We start from the raw sequence: 22,174 nt of genomic DNA, 5'->3' as shown, positions 1-22,174 counted from the left end.
GTTGTGCACAGCCTTACTGTTGCATGACCAGTTTGTAAGCAGCGTGCTTCTGCAGAATCTAGACCCAGGTTCACACTGAATATTGGTTTAAGGGGATGAATCATAGAACCTTTTCATTTGCCATTCTATACCTTTTTCGGAGAGTCTGTCCTACAAAAAGAGCTGTTTTGTCCATCTCACATTAATCTTTTTGTTACTGTTTGTTTTGCTTAATTTCTATTTTCTTTGGTTTTATTTTTCACCCCGTGTTGGCCTTATTTAGTGGGGTGACCATAGAGACATCTACTGGCAAAGCCTGGCAGTGATGCCATTGCACACACGCGTCCTGAGCCCCACTGCTGCAGTGTGATTATCCAAAGTTGACTATTTCTGGCTATAGAGGATAATGTCAGCTAAAACCACTCTTGGATTTTGTCTTTTGAAAAAACAAACCAAACCAACCAACCAACCAACCAAAAAAAAAGCAGAAATAAAGAAAGAAAATACCAAAAGCTAGTAAAATGCCACTATACTGACTTCCCAGACTCATGAAAGATGATGCTTTGTACTGTTGTGGTTCCTGATCTGTAATAGTTGCAATACCCACATGTAAGCCAAGGATTTTTGGAGTAGTTTGCAATGTACACTGGCTCTGTATTTTGTTGATCCTCTATTCTGGCTCCAAAGGCTAAGCCTTTTAATACTCATTTTTCCCTTTTGAAAGCATTGGTTTTGCAGCTTTACTACATTAGTAATTCATCACTCGGCTATGTTTGTAAATTTTTTCAGTTGCTGGGGATGAACATGAAATAATTGTTGACAGAAATCACTGTTAGCAGGAAGTGTCTTTTCCAGCCCATGGATTTTCTTTTTGCTGTAATGCATTATGTGGCTATGAAACATAAATACATAAAGTATGACACACACATTCCAGTTGATTTACAAACAAATAGTTTGTATTTTGGTATTTTGCTGAATTCAGCAAAAGATTATAGGAATTTCTGGACCCTTAAGCAATTGAAGAAAGTGATTTTTAGAAGGCAAATCATTCCATCAATATTACATGGTCCTATTTTGTTTTTCTTGGAGCATATTTAAAATTGTACATTTGAGGTGTCAAGGTTCAGGAGTCAAGTGCTACATGTGATAAATTAAGCAAAGGTCAGAGGCTATGCAATGCAGTTTCAGAAGATTGTCTACCTCTGCCTTTGCAGCTCATTCATGCTGAAGTGATGCACTATGGGAATTACTACCAAACTCTGCTCTGCAACATCTGCTCTCCCTAAGTGAGTTAGTGCACGTCAGACATCTTTATGTCAGAATATTGCAGTGATGGATGCAGTCTTCAGAAAATGCTGCATAAAAATCTGGTGTGCCGTTCTGGCCATTAAGTGAAATTACTATTTAAATTAATGGCGCTGTCACAGTTTATCTGTGCAAAGAATGAACGCTGATTAGGGTATTAAGTAATTAGCAATTTATCACACTGGAACAAGGTTGATAATAATTAAAGAAGTAATGGTTTACCAAAGAAACTAGAAAGGGAGTCACTTCTTGTTATGTGAGTGAAATCTTGGCTGAAAAATTTAATTCAGTTAAACAAAGATGAGGTTCGCAGTGAAAGAATATAGCCTTGTTTGTTTCAGTAGAAAAGCAGTTCATTATCAAAATTTTAGTTTGCCTGTCAAAAGTCCCTTGGGGCTGTCTGAGTTGCTTATTAGTATTGAATTGAGTCATTTTCTGCATTAATTCTCTACTTAAAATTGGTAGAATCCTAGAACAATTTGGAAAAAGGGTGTGAACAGGAGGAAATATTTACCTCTTGGAGAGCTGGTGATCACAGTTTGATTGCTGTGAATAGAACCAGCCCTGAAAACGGGTAAAGTATGCAAGTAACGTCATTTGTAGTCATTCTGGTGATTGGAATGAAATGCTCTGAGTGCTTTAGCGGGATCGTACCCTTAAAGAGTAATTTTCAGTATGTATGACTTCCTAAGAGAGATTTGCTGCAATAAATGGCAGTGAGAAAAGTAGCCCCTTCTGCATGTGTTTTAAATGCCTACATACTACAGAAATTATGTCAGGTACAAATTACTTTGTAAGTGTAGAAAGTATATCACAGCCCTGGTTTTGTGTGTATCTTTCTAGATGAATTAGTAATAACATTTATTTCATTGTCAGTTATAAAGGTGTTTGTAGCATTTGGTTCAGAGTTAAAATTTACCCCTTTCTTTAAATGGTGTGAGGCTCAACACGAGTATTTTTCAGTTGCAGAATAATTCGTGTGTATATATGGACAATTACACTGGTTATGATGAGCTTTTAATTTTAAAATAAAATAATTTGAAATAGAAGAAAGACAGTGGAATTAATTTTGGCAGCTTATCAAATCCACTATAGAAATGCATGTTATATTTAGATATTAACTTCCTAAAGAGTAATTCTCTGTGTTAGATGACTGAAGCATCACTGTGGGTATTTGGCAAGTCACCCCTTTAGCTTTACGTACCTAATATGAACCCCCACTTTAAAAACGTAATGTGAAACATTCTGGAATACTAAGATGCAGTTTTGGAAGACTGCCCATGTGAGGGGGCCATGAATGAGACCTGACTGGAGAGTACACGGAGCAGCTTTCTCAATTTCTACATTCTACAGGAAATTTTCATCAACAGTCTGGCTTCGACCTGCTATGCACGGTACCTTGGTATGGTATTTCATAGCAAAGGTTCTTACAAAGTTCAGCAGTGGTGTAGGTTGGTTCTAAGGGATCTCTGTTTATTCCTCTAATTCTTGATTATTTTCAATAGGTCTGGAAGTCAGGACACTTACTTCAGTCACCTCATGTTCGAATTTAATCTCACTTTAGCTAAATCTGGGAAATTCCAGATGCTGGTGGTTTTATGCCAAGCTAGATTGCATTCTGAGCTTTCTCCTTTCTTACCTATTTATTTATTTACTTACATTTCATATTCAGATATTTTTGTTTGTTTGTTCCTTTCAGGGATGTTCTGTTGTGGGCAGGAATACGTGAATGAGTCAGATACCATATGCTGCTCAGGTTCCAGTGGTGAGTCCCTAGCACATGTTAGAAAGAATGACCAAGTGCCAGTAAAATGCTGTGAGACTGAACTTATTCCAAGGAGCGAAGAATGCTGTAATGGAGTTGGATATAATCCTTTGAAATATGTTTGCTCTGACAAGATTTCAGCTGGAATGATGATGAAGGTAATTGATAGAAAATCTCTCGGTAGCTCTGATTTGACGATGGAAAGAGAAATACACTGTTCATAACTATTTTTCTAAAATAGGAATATAAAAACTCTTGTGTGCATTATTCATTTTCACATTACATCCATATTAATACCGAATGAGTTCACCATGATTGATGTTATTGCAATGAATTCTAAAGGAATTAATAATGATTAGCTGCCTCTGTGAAGTGTTGCCCAGCACTTCAGATTAGTACGGTGGCTAAAAGCTGGCATACTAACAAGACTGACATGTATAGCCAGTTCCTGTTCTGTGACCACTGTTCCTGGTGATGTTCCTTAAGTGGAAATTAAAATTAAAGTGGCCAGTTCTGAAGTATAAAAATGCTATTACATTTCAATTTAGGCAGGCAGTGTGACATAGATTCCCCAACTTCCTAAAGAAAATATAAATAAAAATAAAGCAATTGATATTTTCTTGATGGACTTAAACCTCATCCTGCAGAAAACCACTGGTAATCCTGGCATAAATTTCAGCGGTACTAGGATAGGTCCCTGTATAACTTTTAGCAACAATGAGGGTATTATATTTTTAGTGCCTTTTGTGCCTACTGAATTATATAGTTTTAATTTCATTCTGTTTTAATGTAAGAGTAAACCAAGCACCATAAAGGCTAATTCCGTATTTTCTAAGAGTGGCCAGTATCAGCAAGAGATGATGTGGCCAAACTTTCAAAGCTGCAAATTCTTGCAACTCCGGTTGAATTCAATATAAATCTTCAAGAATTAGCATCTTGGTGTTATATGTAAGCTGTAAAAATATTGTCAGCTGTTATTGCGATTTTTGTTTAAGAACATGAACATTTCAGAGGATGGTAATCCTGGTTTTATATACATATATTCTTTTATATAAATGTATATTTATATTTCAAGAGAGGGAGAAAGTACATGAGAGAGAAAGAGGATTGGATATTGTCCATTCTACAATATGGAAATCATGTAGATATTGTGGCATTGTGGAATCACCAAAGTAAAAACAGACCCCATCCTGCCACATACAGGTGTTCCTGTATCCTTTGCATTCATCTGCTAAGTTAATACAGAAATATTTCTTCCGTCTTCTCCTTTTCATGTCAAGGTTTTCATGTAATTTCATTTTCAGGCTGAATAATTTTCTCCTAGAGAAAACCCAAGTTTTGTGATGAGTCAGCTACAGTTCCTCAATGCATTGTATTGGTTCCTACAAGGCAAAAAATGGCTGTGAATAGGTTAATGAATTCTGGTAGATAACATGCTAGATCTATGCCTTGGGTATAATGTGTAAACAAAGGAAGCACTTTGTATTTCATTTACCTGCGGTAAAAAAGAGATAGCAGTACTAGCTTTCTGTTATGTACAGATTTACTAACATTAAAAGCACTGATATTCTGCGACATATTCTGGAGCTACTTTTTCTGTAAATACAATCCATCTATATCCTACATCCTATATTGATATCTATCACACTGTAATGTTTGTGAAAGTGCCAGGTTTGGGAAATTAAATTCACTGAAGTTCGTAATCAGCTAATAAACTAATTTCAGAGGATGAATTATGGAAGCATTAGATATAATGTTTGTTTTCCCTTCTAAGGTTTGTAGCCTGATGGACAGAAATATTTGTAGCAAATATTGCAGTACATTTCTTCCTGCAACAACCTATATTTTATGAGAATTATTGCTCTCTAGCTTATGGTTTGGCAAAAATATTATTTCATGAATTTTAATAGAAACTTGTGGAAGTTCAGTGTATATTTCTGTTTCTGTGAATTGTTCTTTATGGGTTAAACCTTACATCTGCGTCAACATTTGCAGAGGTCCTCTTATTGCAGTCAAACTGCTGTTCAGGAGTGATGTGATAGAGGACACGATTTATGTAGCCCATGGATAAGAGCTCTCAGCCTTGAAAGCTGCCAAGGAATTGCGCAGAGCCCTCTGGTGTACTTGGCAAGCTGCGTGGGGCTGGGAATCTGCTACTGATTTGCCCCGGGGTATTGGTCTTTGCCAGAGCAGAATGTTCAAATTCTCAGGTAAAATCCCATTCTCATTTGATTCAAGACTCGTCTGTTTTCAAAACCCCAGCCATCTGGGCTTCCAGTGGTTAAAATTTGTGACTTTTTCATCCAAGGACCCTAACAACAACAAAAAAATATCTGTTTCTTTTAGAAAGGATTATAAAAGCATTAATGATCAAAGACGGCAGACAGGCCAAAGGCTGAAAGGATCTCCCATCGGCTAGAAATACCAATTTATTCAATGTGATTGCCTGATTTGTATGTTGCATAAAGAAAAAGAAATACTAATGGAAGTATTTGTAAAGAAAGGAAGATGTGGTAAAATTATTAAAAATGAATATGTATTCCTTAGGTACAAGAAGAATGCAAGGCGAATGTCCTTTGCCCTTTGTCTATGGTGGCAACAGCACATTGTGGAAAGTGTGACTTTGATCCTAGGGAGAATATCTGTGCATGGATAAAAGGTTCACAGAGTGCTACAGAAAAGGAGATAAAAGAACATGTGTGTCCAGCTGAAGAGGAGACTGTCTACACGGGAAGTCCAAAGCGGTATTCATTTACCGGTAAGGAAAAGTGACATATCAGATTAGTGATTTGCTGATGTATTTGATTCACTCTGGAGAAAAAGATGTCCTGGATGATATCATGTATTCTAATTAAATGTAAAGCAATTGTAGTGAAGTACCATTGTTTAAGAAGTAATCTGTGAATCAAGACCGAATCTTCAAAGAAATGAAATGAGTAGCAAGAAGTTCAGTGAATGCATAAGGCCTAAACTTGCTTTCGCAGAAGTTGATAGAATTATTGATATATCAGAAAATGTCCCAGACTAAAAGAACTTCCGTATCTAGTTGTCTTTAAACACAGAAATAGTCCCATAGGCACAGGAAAAAAACGTAAAACATTGTTTTGTATTTTCGTAAGACTGAGATGATCCATACGTAACTTTTTTTTTTTTTCTAGACCTGAACCTTGAACCTTTTATCACATATGAGTACAGGGTGGCTGCTTGGAATAGCTATGGAAGAGGCTTCAGTGAAATTAGCAGAGCTATCACTAAGCAAGATGTGCCACAGGGTGTGCGTCCACCAAAATGGGCCAAAGTGGATAATCGGGAAGATATGATACTTCTGAACTGGGAGGAACCACTTCAACCAAATGGTATTCACATATGTTAAAAGAAGAGTATGTTCAATCATTCAACTGACAGTCTTCCAAAAACCAAAACATTTCCTAATTGATCACTGACACTGAAATATAGGTATTCTTAAACTCTGCGAGAAGAATTTTCTCTAGGTCGATATAGTTTTCTTTCCAATTAAAAGTAGTCTAACTTCACAGAAGACAATTTAGTATGTCTCTAAGAAGTGCCCAGAAGCCTCTTTTGAGAACAGTTGTAATAATAAGCGGCAAATTTGATCAGAAAAATCAAAGTCATGTTACAAAGTATTTGGGGATTTGGAGGTGGGGGTGGTGATGCTCATGTTTCTTTCAGGAAATCTTGCTTATGATCTTCAAACAGTGAGAAAACTTGGAAGAACTCGCTTAATAAAAATTGAGATCTACTAGAAAGTTGATGTGGAGGCTGAGGAAAGTAGCTGGTAATTGACATTAGCAATTTACGCAGGATGATTGTCTGTTGCAGTGGTCACCTGGAGATTTCATGTAATATTTCCCATGTGCAGAGTAGCTTATTATGGTATACCATCACACAGGATTTCTCAGCTAGTAAAAGAGTAAACTTCCTTTCTGCAACAGGTCTTATTATTCACTATATCATTCTCCGAAATGGAATTGAGCATTTTAGAGGAACAGAAATGAGCTTCACAGACACGAGTGGTGTCCGGCCATACCAAGAATATTCCTACCAGCTGCGAGCCTGCACTGTTGCTGGATGCACAGACAGCAGCAAGGTTAGTGAACTGGTCTTTATGGAACTGGTGCCAGAAATTTATCAGCCAGTGTGGTAACATAAAAATGCTTTTGGAAAGGTGTAATTTGAAGACATGTTGATTATTGAGTGAGTAAGTGAAAAACATCAATAATCTTATTTGGATTCAACTACCAGCGGGTGATTATTTGGAACACAAAGGTTGGTACAAGCAAGAGGAAGAAGAAAGCAGTATCTCAGTCTTGGCAAAGCTGAAATTGCACTGTAGGAACTGATATTTGTTAAAAAGAAAGCTGTACGTGATAGAATAGAGTAAGGAATATTAAAATGCACTTTCTCTAAGCCTTGAAATTAAATCTTTGCTTCTCACTAGGAGGTCTGTAGCCTCTTCTTCCTTGGTGTTTTAGTTTATCTGCTTTAGCTCTAGTCTATCAATTTGTTCAACAACCTTCTTATTCTGAGCCTCCTTCCACTATATTACCCTTCACTGGCTTTCCATGTCTGCACCTGCTTCAGGCTTTACACTTGCTTTGTGTACAACCTGCCTCTGCTTCAGTTTTAAGCAAACAGAATCGCTTCCCTCCCTTTGCCACTGCTTCATTGTCTTTCGTATTGCTTTGAAGCACAGATGTCTTTTACTAGCACTACTATTTAACCAGCTAGTTTCTATTCTGCAAAGTACCTGCCTTATTCAACATTTGGAAAAACTATTTCTTAAGTGACCTCTTTTTCACAGTAATATCCTTGCCTTTAAGAAAATGAATGTCTAGAACTGCAAGCGTAAGATCTGTGGGCCAGAGGTGGGAAATAATGATTGTGCTTTGTAATTAAAGTATCTGTGGGATTTAAAAGTTGGATTTTTTTTCCAGGGCTTTAACTGTTTTTCTTATTAGCACAAATCTAAGTCAGAACTATAAGAAAAGAAACACTGATGCAGAGGAATGGACATCGGTGCATAGTCCTCTACCTGCACACACAGCTGTGGTCTGGAAGCTACGTAGGCACAGTTGCTGCAACCCTTGGTCTGAGCTAATAAATTCTGCTTATTTCACTGGCCTGTAATTAAGGAGTTTACTGTTGCAAACACTGAAGTCTGCAAGTAGGGACTGATTCCACCAAATGCACTAAGACAATATATTATAGAGGGCACATTTTATATTTACAGCATAATATAAATACTTTATGGTGGTAATAACAGAAAAAGAAAAGTGGTTCTCAAAAAGAAAAAGGTCTGACTCACTTATTAAACCAGTGTAATTTCGAAATGTCTCTGTAGGAGATGGTAGAGATGTGTCAATAGAAAATTGGCTTTTTCCCTTTTCTTCTTTTTTAGTGGAAAGAGCTTAACAAGTGCAAAGTAATTCTAGCTTTAAAAATCTTTGGTTTCCTTACAAAAATATGGAGTTGCAAATAACTACAATAGAGTTCAGATTGCATGGGATATATGGAGGCTTAGCCCCATGTTTACGGGTGCTTAAAATATATGAAATCAGGCAGTTAAAATGCAGAGACACTGACAAACCATATGGAAGAGAGTTATCAAGAGTTTTCAAGCAATACAGTTTTTGTTGTTTCACCCTGTGTAGCTAAAACATGGTGAACCTGTTGTGATAAATTGTAGACATAGACTTATGTAATGTATTCAAGGTCAGATTTCATTGTGAAAAAGGAGGAAAAAAGTAACTAGTTCTGCAGACCCTTGGTAATGATATGCCAGCACAAACAACATTTTAAAACAAAAGTGACATTCTCATTGATCATGGTATCTAGTGTACTATTACATTAAATTGCTGTTTAATTCATATGTCTTCAGGTAGTTGCAGTCACTGTCCAAGGAGTCCCAGAGAGCGTTCAGCCACCAGAAGTCAGTGCTTTGAACTCAACAGCATTACATTTAAGCTGGATTGCACCCAAGAAACCAAATGGTGTCATCAGAGAGTACCAGATCAGTCAAGTAGGGAAAGGACTTATATACACGGATGCTGGAAGCAGAATGCAGCACACAGTATCAGGTAAGGAGGTAGAGCTCTCTGAGAGGCTAATGTCCTGTCCTTAAGACAGACGACAGTATTAATATATTAAAAATGCTACTTGTCAGTAACTTTTAAATCCCCAGTACTGCACACTTTAGAATGCTTTATCATACTTTACGTATCTTGAATCCACTTTTTTCAATCTCTTATTTCTGGCTGCTGTTTGTTAAAATATTAATAGATTTAATTTCAAAATTTTAAAATAAATCTGTCCAGCTCAATTCAAGATGCAGGCATTGTGGTGTTCTCGAGGTCCCAGATATTCTGTGTAGGCTTGCCATCCCTTCTGTGTATCTGAAAGAAGCTTTAGTCAAGGGATTTTGGGGGGAGGTTTGACTCGGACCACAAGTGTATTATTTTCACATATTCAATTTTTTGTTATATTTGAATGTTACACTGAAGCAAAGTTATTCTTAGACATGTTTCTGTTGAACACAAGACGGGAACATAAGCATTCTGGGGTATCTTTTTTCACTCTTTGGCCTCAGGTTGCTTATCAAATTCTTATATCTATGATTTTTAGGAACTCATCAATACGGGGTTTTTTTCTTCTTTTTTTCCATCTGAGTAGGAAAGGTAGAGATTCATGTGTTATACACACACCATATGATAGCAACCTAAGGAGTAGAAGCTGACTTAAAGCACATAAAACCTGTACAGTATATATGGCAAAGCACGAGTCCTGAGTCAGAGTGGTTCCCTTAAAAGAGTGTCCTTGCTGTAGTCACTCACAGAGGAGTAAAGGATTGCTCTTTCTCTTTGACAGTATCATGCTCAAGTGTGAAATTAATCAACTGTGTATTATGCCTGTCTCCATATCCAGTGCTTCTGGACATGAGATATTACTAGAGTGTGCCAGTTGGTGGTATGTGTTTTAGAATTGCTGGCGTAATTTTATACTGTAAAGAACACCTACCAACAAGGAATGGTTTCTCAAACCCATTGAAAAATACTCATGCTCCTACTTCCTTCCCAGAAGGCAGTTATTTTAATGCAAACAGTACTGGTTCTCTTACCAGTTGGAAGGGAAAGAAAATGAAATTCCCTTCAGAGAAACAAGGATCTTTTTTCCTTTAGTGTACCTGTTCCATTCAGTAGCTGTACAATGCTGCCGTGTTAAGGCAGCAGTGAAATAAGTGATTGCTCCTCCTGACAGTCACAATCAAATCTTGTGCTGTTTTCTGCAGGAGCATCCTTGGGTAATAATGTGGAATTCGTGGCAGCGATTTAGCAATATGGATAATTATTGCTTTCTAAATTAAAAGAATAAGATAAAAAAATCAATTTATTTATACGTAATCCAAATGTTTGAACTGTTGTCTTATTTGCCATGGATGTTTTGTTTTTCCCCATCTTCCTTTTTTTACTTTTTTTTATTTCCCCAAAAAACCTGTCTGCTTTTCCCTGAGCAACAGTTGAACATTAATGAAGCTGTCGCATTAGTATTTCTTGAGACTTTGAATCTAGGGTCTTGCACATAACAGACGAGAAGGCTAGCACCTTGCCACTGCACCATTGTCTTGGTGCTTATTTTTAATTACATCAAAGCTTTGGAAACATGATCCCACAAATGTTTTGTGGGAATAGTGGTGAATGTGCTCATCATGTGAAATCCATAAATTGCTTATAATCCTCTCAAGATGTTAAAAAAAGCATTAAGTAATTGAAGACAGGAAGTCCTCAGTTAATTATTTAGAGGTGTTATCAATGCTTTAAGCAAACTGAAGCATTTTCTGCTATCTCACTGAGTTGAATGCCACTGGGACCTAGGGGCAGCAGCCATCATCTTCTCATATTCTCTAATGCAAACAGCACATGGCAGCTTGTCAATAAAAGACCTTTTTATATCATTTATTACTGAACACTTCCACTACCCTGTACAGAACAATTTGGATGACAGTTATGGCATTGTTTCACTTTGTGTTACTACTACTTTACAAATGGGCCTGCTAATGGTTTGCATGAGGGGCCAGGAAGAGGGTAAGACTGAAGAAAATAATTAGGGGAATTGTAAAAGAAAGCTAAGAGTGCCCTCTTCAGCAGCAGCAGCAGGTGGGTTTATCACAAAGGTTCTTCTCAGGTCCCCCTTTTAATTACACTGAATATAATATTCCGAGTAAGAGGTTTTATTGAGAATTTGTAGGAGCAATCGTCTTTAGGTAAAAGTCAAGGAAGATCATTGATGCTTTTTTTTTTTTTTTTAGTAAAAGAAACAATATTAATAAATACTTTATGACTGAACCATTTGGAATTCTTTCATCCTAACATATTCTCCGTTTCAGGGGAGTGAAAACCGAAGAGATACAGGAATGTTGTCACTGGTCAACTCTGTCTCCATGCAGCACTGAATCATTAGTAATATTTATCTAGAAGAAATTCTTTGGGGTGGAGGGGTTGTGTGAGGCTGTGGTCAGCAATCTGACATCCTCCTGTGTAAAATTCCCATGGCAGGGCCCAGGAGCATTATCCTGGGAGCTAATTACTGACCTTGCTGGAGCCATACCCGCAAATGGAGACAAACAGAAACAGAAAGAATTGATTTGGCTAATAGAACAATGCATTCTTAAAAAACCACTTGTTTACAGCCTTTTGACAAATGGCAAATGCTGCAATAACAAAATAGACTGCTAAGTTAAAAAAAAATTAAAAATTAAAAAAAACCCCACAATAATAGACCGAAAAAGAAAAGAAGTATCCTCTAGAGAACAATCAAGTAGAGAAATTGGAAAAGCAAAATGCTGCTTATGTTTCAAGATTATCTTACTTGTTATTTTTATTATTAATCACATACATAGATTTGCACAGAGCTTTCCAAAGCATGCATAAGACAAGGAGTTTAATGCAAAGCTTTAATAATCTAGGTAAAAATCTGCTGTGACTGCTCCATGTATGACTAGAGGTTTCAGGTATCAGAATTTCACCAATAAATTTAGTGAAACCATGTGCTCCTTTTTTAATGCTCATTTTTCTCTTTAAAGTGTAGTTGTAAATGAGTATTGCTTTATTATGCATGTTTCCTTTAAAACTGAACATGACTCCCTTTAGGGGAATTCAAGTAATTTGTTGCCACAGTAATCTTTTCTATCCTGAAATGTTAAATACTTGGCTTTCCTCCATGCCTTTGCCTCTCTCTAGCCTGCAACTGTCATTTTCTCCCTTCTTACTTTTATACACACTGTTCAGACCGTACAACTCCCTGACACGAGGCTGTGGGCAGGTGTGGGTCGGTCTCTTCTCCCAAGTAACAAGCAACGGGACAAATGGAGATGGCCTCAAGTTGTGCCAGGGGAGGCTTAGATTGGATATTAGGAAGCATTGAAACAGGCTGCCCAGGGAGGTGGTGGAGTCACCATCCCCAGGGGCATTTAGAAGATGTGTAGATGTTGCACTTAGGGACATGGTTTAATGGTGGACTTGGCAGTACTAGATTAATGGTGGGACTCTGTGATCTTAAAGGTCTTTTCCAACTTAAATGATTCTATAATTTGGTTACAGCCAGGGCCGTCCCTCTGAGTCGTCTCTTTCTTTTCTCTCCTTCATGTCTTGTTCAATTCATTAAGCAGCCTGCATGTCTTCCATTCAGTGTTTTACCTTTCTAAATAATTGTTGCTTATTCTTTCTCTCTATTTTTCTAATATATTTTAATTAAAATGTCTTCATACTGGCTATAAGCAAGGATTTGTTTACAAACAAAGATCTTGCCTGGACTTCTTTTCTTGTCACAGAATTGCATTGTAATTGGAGTAATTACAGCTAGGTGCATGAGCTACATCAAAACTACGTGATTAAGGTCACAAAGCCACACACTTAAAAATTGACTTGTATAATATGTATGAATTGACCTGTATAATCCTAATTCAGCCTCTTTCACACAAGCAGTCTGCATTACACGGTAGTGTAGTCATGCATTTGTACGTAGGGTTACTGCCTCATTCAGGCTACAAGCTATGCAGGGGAAGAGTAAAATGGATAAAAAAGAAAAAGAAGAGGCTCCTGTATGTAGGATTGATGCCTCAGCTTCTGCTCTCAGCTTTTTCTGTGTTTGGTAGGTGTATTCCTTCTCAAAATCTCAGCGTAGATGGGCCTATTTCCACTCCGCATGTGCCCAGAGCTAAATTTCCTTTCTGCTCAGCAGAAGCCAGGGGGGCACAAGCCCAAAGTTTTGTGTGAATGCAGAGCACAGCGAGGGAGGCGAGAAGGATGGTGCCAAGCCAGAGAGCTAAAATGTGGGTTGCTGAGGGGCTGGCAGCATCGCCCACCGAAGGGAAGGAAGAAGGGGCAGCATCCCGGGAGATGGGCCGCTGGCAGCACGCAGGGTGGCCTCGCTGCTGCAGCACGCTCCCACGTCAGCTCCCTGCCACTGCTGCCAGCCTCTCCTGGACTTCCCCCAGCCCTGCTCGCAGGCCTGGGACCCCAGCCCAGCCCGGGACCTCAGCCCGGGACCCTGTCCCGGTCCAGCCTGCTGCCCTCAGTCCCTGCTCGCAGCTGTGAGGAGAGACCGTCACATCAAGGCAGCTGGCTTCTGTTGTCCCGGGCTTTCACAGCAGCTCAGGCTGCAGTACTGAGGAATGCACATCGCAAGCTTTCACAGCTTGACACAACCATGTCTTCATTTTCCTGGCACCCCACCTGAGACCTGAGGCCTGAATTTTGTCCAGCTGAAGGCACCAGTTATGCTTAGATATATAAAGTTTTCCCTAACACCAGGTCCTCTGGCAGCCAGGTCCCCACCATCCTAAATGGCCTCCTGGCAAGTCCAAGGAGATTTTAGTTTCTCTCAGTCTTTTTGAACCAGCATCCTGTTTCTGAGAGAGATAAATCTATCTTTCTTATATATATTATTATTCTGGTACTGTATTAAGCCATTTGCAATGCTGAGATGATTGGTGTTAGTAAAGCAACTGTATGCTCTAGGGGTGGACACCACAAAAAAATCTGTGTACAGTTGGGCAGACCAGAGACCACACGTTGGGGGGAATTTTGGATAGGACTGTGCCACAGAGCCTCTATGCAGAAGGTGTGATCTGTATCCTACAATGTCCTAATGCTGGGATTTCCTAGTTTATGAGTGTTCAGTTTTGCAATCTTAGCATTTTCAGAGCTTTTGTGTATAATTTGCTGCTTGTTGTTGTGCTGTTTGATCCCTTTACATTCAGGAACCTTGTTTTAACGTGTTACGAGATGTTAACAAGAGGGTCCTTGAAAGCATGTGAGGGAAAGGTTTTCAGTGTCTGACAGTAACATTTTTAAGATCAACTTTAAGAAATACCCAAACAAGTAGTTTAGCAAAGACCCTGTAACCTGCGCTGGACCATGCTCTGTGAGAAGTCTGATCAGCAGTTAAAGCTGAACTCTGAGATGTTCCAAAATAGGCTTGCAGACATCTGCATCTTTAATGATTTAACTGTAAGAAGCCTTTAATAGGTGTGCAGAAATGGCTATTTTAAAAGCTTCGTTTCTTAGCAAAATTTTAGATGCAATTTCATGAGGAGCCCTAAAGTCAAACTCTTAAGCTGCAGACACCTTGATGTCAAATCTGAAGTCATTGACACACAGCACAAGGATGTTTGAAATTTTCCAAGGAAAGGTCAATGTATTCTCTTTTAGTCTCATTCAAGGAAGTCCAGCATAGAAAGTTTGAGCTGAAAAAAGTTCTTAAAATATTACAAGTAACTAAAATTAATATGCTGTAATGGGGAGGGCTTGGTTGTCAGTCCTGCTTCTAACTGCTTGTAGCATTTATAGTAAATTTTGTAACAAATACGGTAAAATAGGAGTAAAAAATGAACAAATAGAAGTTGGGAAGGGGGCAGGAAGAGAGTATCTTTGGACTTGTCTGCAATATAGTAGAAAATTTCATGTTCAAGTTAAGAGTATTTTATCTTTTCTTATTGTTGCAAATATGTTTGTAATAAATTTTCAAAACATTACAGGCTCTTCAGCTTTTCAAGTCCAAAGCTCTAAGGAGTGACACTTTTAAGTGCTTATTTGTTGGAAAACTTTGGACTTCTGTGGTCATTACCAGTGATGGAGATTCTATCTGTGTCAAGAACGTTTAGGCGCTTTCCAGTTAATTTTTAACCATTCTGTACAGGCAGAAACATAGGTTAAAAAACCCAATGAAACAACAAAAAAAACCCCAAAAACAAAACAAAAGCTTGGAGACTGGGTAAATTTTCAACAGTAATCTGGGCTGAGATCTGCACTGTTATTACTACACTGCAAGTGCCATCTAAGTTAATTGCTTTGACGCTAATTCAGGTATGTCTATACGAGGGGCTTCCATAGATCCATTGCAGCATAGATATGCATTCAATCTAAATTGATTTGACAGTTCTTTTAAACTAATAGAGGATATATGTCTAAAATAGCAAGAATTCACCATTTTAATATTATTCAGATGTAAAATCAAAATAGCGCATATGCCAAAAATATAAAAAAGTTAACTGTAAGTCCAGTAACTCTCTATGTAGTGATACAATTCATGGGGTGCCTGATGTCAGCGTTTTGGTCTAACCTCTGTTTGCTCTTTCTAGGTCTGCAGCCGTACAGTAATTACAGCTTCATACTTACTGCATGCACATCTGCTGGATGTGCTTCTAGCCAACCACATTCAGGTCAAACTTTACAAGCTGCTCCTCATGGTAAGGGAAAAAGACATTTTTATAGAACAGCAAAGGGATAGTCATATGGGCTTGTATTTTCTGATGGTTGAACAAGGTGCAAAACTCCACTGTCATCCATCAAGCTATCATGTATAAATTCATACAAGAGAATCTGTCTCTTTTGGAATATTTGTATCTTAATGCACACTTTATACTGACTGCCTGGCACTGCATTTCTGCTTTCTTTTTGCGACAATTTCCCCAAGTTCGTCTTTAAGTTAGCAAGGTTAGGATTAGTTAGTGGATGTGTATTTTTTTAAAGCACAAATAAATATGCAGAGACAACTGGGCGTATAAAGGCTGAAGCCTTTGGTCTTGTTCTCCATTAATCTCTACCTTGTCCAGTTGGTTGCGTCTGATATGGGATAAATACAGAAAGTGTGTTAAATTCTGTCATTCTCTCTGGCAATGTTTTACGCTTTCATTACACTGCTGAAAGCAACAGCTCAAACTGTGGGAAAGGAAAAAAATCACCTTTGTGTTTCTCTCATAAAATTAAATTAGTGTCATTGTGATGTTAATAGGGGTATGGCCAAAACCTCATCATATCACAGTCAGCTCAACAGAAGTGGAAATCTACTGGAATGAACCAAAGAAACCCAATGGACTCATTACTCAGTATCGATTACTTCGTGATGGAGAACAGATTTTTCTGGGTGGCAGTACAGACCAAAATTTCACAGATGTTAACCTGCAGCCTAACACTAGGTAAGGCATGTTAAAGAGCTCTGGTAATATGTGAAAGGTGTTCAAAAATATAAGTACATGTGTTTGTGAAATGTACAAAATGTAAGTTGCTTCTTTAAAAAAAGAAAAATCTCTTACAAAATTACTTAATTACTGAAAAATCAGTAGAGTGGAGGCTTCCAAATGTTGGGAACCCTCAGTCAAAGGACTTCTCTTTTTTTTTTTTTTTTTTTTTTTTTCCTTTTCTGAGAATAGGTCATTCTGATTCAAAGAGAAGGAAGCTTTTTTTTTTTTTTTCCTTGGGTGATTGTTGGTAGCTCATTGGTTGTTTTTTCCCCTCATGGAATATATTTAGAAAAATGTAAGTCTTCATATGGCAGACAGCACTGCACATGTTTTATAATGTTTTTGTGAATATTGACCATACAGGCTCAAAAGTAGAAGTTGCTGGTATTTTTAGAGAGGCCATTCTGAAATTGGTTTTGACGCTTTGAGTCAGTACTTCTCTCTCATGTATGCTTTTGTGAATTTTAGTATTAAAATTATGATGATGATGACTTACTTTTCTCACAATAAGAAAAATTAAAGGTGAAAATCTTCAGTAATGCAATATTTGTATATGCTTTGTATAGTCTATTCACTTTAAATTATAGAAAATGGAAATGTTCTATTACTGATATGCCTAAAGCTTCTAACCGTAGTGTCTGCTGATCTTTTTTTGTTTGCGCAGATATGTTTACCAGCTGGAAGCCAGCACTTGGGGCGGCAGCAACACTAGTGATAAATATATTATACAAACACCAGTAGGAACACCAGAGAAAATTCATGTCCCATATAATGTCACAGTAATTGATGCATATTCTATATTTCTAGCTTGGGATGTGCCAGGTAAAAATGTATTTCTATGTAGTACTTTGTAGCAAAATGAAAGGATGGAAAAATTAGTATGTTCAGGCAGGCAGCTGAATCATTTTGAAATTTTTATTCTTCGTATTTGGTTTTAGTGTTTGTGTGATTTAAATAACCAGGGTCTAAAGCTGCTGTTTCCTAGAGACGTATTATTTTAATAATATTGACCTATATACTTGATGTGGGTTTTGTGAGGATTAGCTGATCAAAAATCCGTATGTTAATTTGATCTTGTAAACTATTATTGAGTGCATGTATTAAGGGAAAAAAAAACCAACAAAACAATTACACAAGTTTTCCCTTCTGTTAAGACTAACCTGAGTTATTGACAGGGAAACCTGCCAACCTGTTGGGTTGGTGAAGTCTTGATAGCTATTCCAGCAATTAAAATGTCTAGTTGTCCTGCGGGTATGTAATGTTGAGCTCCTTTAACAAAAAGTGTAAGAGTGTGACACAGAGATCCTGTGCTAGCCGTGACCTGACTGAGCACATTTTATTTGCCAGAGCATCATTGTATTATGTAGACATGCTACCTTGCAGGAGGGTGAGTCAGCAAAGGCCCAGAAATATTTTTCCTCTTACTACTCTTCTGAACATCACCAGGTTGTCTTGGCCTGCTACAGAGGTAGGCTAAGAAGGAATAATTGAATAATAGCATCTTTTTATATGAGAGACTGTACTCTGTCTCCTTAATATAGATCATACCTTAAGTGATTGGGGTACTTTACTGATGTTGTAAAAATGATATGTTGTAGTTATTGTGGGACAATGAGAGCATTGTAAATGAACAATTTTCTGTCTAGTGCAGTTTGCTTCCAGCAAGGTGTTTTCCAGTTTCTAAATATTGTTTTTTTCCAGTAAAAATTAGGTCAATTTTTTTTAGAAACTTCAGTTGTTTGCATATTGCAGTAACAACAGTATGTATTTTATCAGTGGACTCAGGGAAGTTTTTTGTCTCCTTTTCCTAATTATTTAAGATGTTCTTTCCTTGCATAGCAGGCACAGTAGAGTCAATTGTCATTAAAAATAAAGTCACCTAGAAAAAGTATTTTGCCTTCAAGGCTGGGATCGCAAGTATTGTGGCAGTGCTTAGCAGTGCTCACCCTACCCATTTAAGCAATGATTAATAAATCTATAATACCCTGAGCTGTCAATCTTTAGTTTTCAGAAGCACAAAATCCATTATAGAAATGCTATAATATATGAAAAAGATTAAAATCTTAAATTAAACTTTTCCCCCTACTTGCCTGAAAGGATTTAGAACCCAGCAGAAGGCAGGTGAATTCAAATGGCATATAATCTACAGTTGGCTTTATTGCAAAGTGACTCATGCTGTATTATAGTTTTGATAATAAAAATAATTTAAGGTACAAAATACTCAGCAACATTATAAATAGATTTAAAACATAAGAATATACTGGAAAAGTGTAGGTTTGTGAAGAGTGAGGTGTTTCCCAGAAAAGCTTGTCCTTGTTAGTCTAGACCATTTTCTTTTCCAGCTGCTCAAATTCTTGTTACTTGCAGTAGGTTACAAGCCTGCGAGGAGAGTCGGGCTCTGTGTAGGACTTTTGGTATTGTTCAATTAAGGTTGTACATACAAAGGTTCACATATTCCTGAAACCACACGATCAAAGGGGTGAGGAAGAGGCTGGATATTATGGCTCTGTAGCGGATGCAGGGGTGGTGCATTCACACAGCTGTAAGAGTCATTCTCCTCGGCCACGGGAAGGCACATATCCTTTTTCCCAGGTACTGGGATGCACCTTGAACACTTACCTCACTTCCGTGATAATTGGTGACTCCTCTCTGCCTTGTCATCGTGGGGCCAGTTATTTAAGTTTCTAAGTACGAATAAGGGATTGTTTTTCATACAATGCCCCTGATGAGTAGACAGAAAAGCAAAACTTGCTGTTCCTTTTATGATAGGACCTCAGGGCCACCAGCTCATCTTACAGGAATGGGGGGTACTAACAGCAGAGAAATGTTACTAAACGCTACTAAAGGAAAGCCTGTGTGCAGGAACATAGGTATATGCAGAGGATAGGAAATTAATTTTTGACCCTTCATACTCCTGCTTCATTCTGAGACCTTTGTGCTTCTAGTGTTTTTTTCCCAAGAGAAAGGCTGTGGGCTATGCAGGTGGAAGTTTATTTGGGAGGTTCTGATCTTCTGGAATGGCATTCATCCTATTAACAGGTCCTATGCATGCAGATGTCTGGGGCCACATACATCCCCAGCTTGGTAGGATTAGCCTCAAGACACTACAACTTTTTATCTCATTTATGTCATTGTGCACCAAGTAATTTTTTTTTCTGATCTATTTTTCTCTGTGTATAAATCCTTGTGTCATAATAGGCTATATTGAGATAATGTAGGTTTCCCTTTTAAACCCAGAATGCAGCATTTATTATATGGGTTTTCAGGCTTGGCAGTCGTTCTTGGATGACAGAGTTCTTTTCATCGGTATAGTCTCCATGAAAAGAAGTGCTTTGTATTAGCCAAGTTTTGATGGGAGGGTAGTTGGTCATAGTGTCTTGTCTGTGGCTATCAGGGATGCTTTGGCATTCTATCTTCTTATCTGCAGTAATAAATTTGGATCACATAATTGCCCTCAAGATTAATTATGGGCATAATATTACAGAGATCTTCCTTTTGGATGGTTTTAATTATAAAGTTTCAACATCTGTAATGTGTCTAAATCGTATGACTTTACAGATATGTAGCATTTCAAAACTCCTGACTTAGCTAAATAGCAAGGTGGCCGAGTAGTGGTTAAAGTGACGGATTCAGAAAAAATATTTGACACACCTCACTCACTATGGAAAATAGGACTTTATTTTCTGAAATAGGTATCCCATTATCTTGTGTTGCATTGCTTCAGTGCACAGACCTCAAAGGTATGGTACATTTCACAGATACGCTACAGAAGGATATGTTACAATTATTATGGAACAACTATTAGTGCCATGGATAGAAGCAGAAAAGTTGAATGGAAAAAAACTCACCACATAATTCTCCTGAGGTATATCCATAAATGTTATTGATCGGTAGGCAGGTAGCCATCCTGTATTTCAACTCATTGACAACCCCACTGGTCCTTACTGGGGGCCTGATTCTTCTAGTACCCTCAGTTGCTGTTTGTGACATCACAAAAAAAGCTGAACATGCTCAAAAGAGGATCCTGTCCTCTGCTTCTAGGTTAGGTGCTTCATACGCTAATGATCATACGAATTAAAATGTCTTCTTTCGTCACATAACACTCTACTTCATCTACCTCTGGGTTAGCTTATCAGTTAGAATGAAAGTATAACATGTGGGTTCCTACTTTATTCTTCTTAGGATCAAATTTGGTATTTGAATAACATTTATTTGTCTCAGCTTTGTCTCTTGGCTCCCCCAGCTAACCTGGTTTCTCCTTTATTGGTGAGCTAACAAATCGTTCTGACTTTTCTAAGCCAATGTTACATTTCCCCATTTTTGTTCTCTCATTTAAATTATTGTTTGCTCCACATCACTGTAGGACAAGCTTTTCAAGCTCATTGTCCAAAGTTCTGCATCTTGAAAGCAGTCAGCATCTCCAGCTGTTACTGTCTATGGAGTCTGGTTGGGAATACTTGAAACAACCAGAATGAGAAATCTGGATATTTGAAGCTTAATGTAAATACTTAATCTCAGTAAGCCAAATATATTGTTTTATTTTGTGAAGCTAAGTATTAAAATATAAATTTACTCTTACTTGTTTTTAAATAAAAGATGTGAGATTCTTATCTTACTATTTGTTTACTATAAGTGACACAGTTCAACTGTTTTGCTTTAATTGTGATTTGGTTTCACATCATATTAAATAATTTTTCAGCGGTTGACTTCAAACAGATTCTTGGTGACCAGCCTGTAAAACAGACTGTGGCTTTTTTCCCCTAATTCTAAGTATCTTGTGTTGCAAAATCTATTTGTGACCTACCCTAGTTTTGAAGTACACAGAGCCATCAAACCTAATTTGCAGAGTTTTGCACAAAATTGTCCATTAAATGTTATCCAAATATGCCCACAAAAAAACAAGGTTTAGTTTGATTGACTTGTCCCATTGCAAAGTGTGCACCTGCTGTGAAATGAAGTCACAGAGAAAAAAAAGTGGAATAATTTAACTTTTTTATTTGTAAAGATAATCAGGGTTTTTCTGATTACATCTTAACTTCATAAATGTTAAATAACCTATCAGCGTCTAGTTGTTGTAAATTATGAAAAAGAGTATTGCTGGGAATATTAACCAACTAGATCCTTGTTCTTTAGTGAACATGAAAATTCGTTATGGCAGGTTGTCATTGTGCTCATGGTAACTTTGACACCAAATAACAAAACTGCCATTTGCACTTAGGGTAAATTGGTTCACTTGTGCTTTTACGGTTCCTTTTATTCTGACATAAATTTATGAACTCTGGAACTAACCAAGTCGTGTGGTTTCCCAGCTGACTTTAACAAATATGCCCATTTCATTTCCTTCAGTCATCAGAGCACACAAGGTAGTAGTTTCAGACTGGCTGCAGATGCTGAAGGCTATTCTGGAAGAAGGGGTTTATTACAAGTTTCTGTGTTGTACTAGTATGTATTTTTTATTTTTCAGATTATAAAGTGATCCTTTGATCTTAGCATTTGATGAATTTAATCAAATTGTAGAAGGATTTCCATTGGATATTGGGATTTTTCAGGATGTTACTTAGTTTTATTTACAATTTCATGTGCACTGT

General features: G+C 37.6%; 1 protein-coding gene across 1 annotated transcript in view; it reads left to right on the top strand.

Moving 5' to 3' along the window:
* USH2A (usherin) overlaps window positions 1-22,174 on the top strand; it is a 390,454-nt gene that overhangs the window by 304,108 nt on the left and 64,172 nt on the right. The window contains 8 exon segments of the mRNA XM_027788579.2: window positions 2,984-3,207; window positions 5,597-5,807; window positions 6,208-6,405; window positions 7,003-7,157; window positions 8,949-9,147; window positions 15,705-15,812; window positions 16,358-16,541; window positions 17,251-17,408. Coding sequence (XP_027644380.2) covers window positions 2,984-3,207; window positions 5,597-5,807; window positions 6,208-6,405; window positions 7,003-7,157; window positions 8,949-9,147; window positions 15,705-15,812; window positions 16,358-16,541; window positions 17,251-17,408 — 1,437 coding nt within the window.

This window comes from Falco peregrinus, chromosome 11 (assembly GCF_023634155.1).
Source record: "Falco peregrinus isolate bFalPer1 chromosome 11, bFalPer1.pri, whole genome shotgun sequence".
Lineage (NCBI taxonomy): Eukaryota > Metazoa > Chordata > Aves > Falconiformes > Falconidae > Falco > Falco peregrinus.
This window is presented reverse-complemented; position numbering and strand designations above follow the sequence as displayed.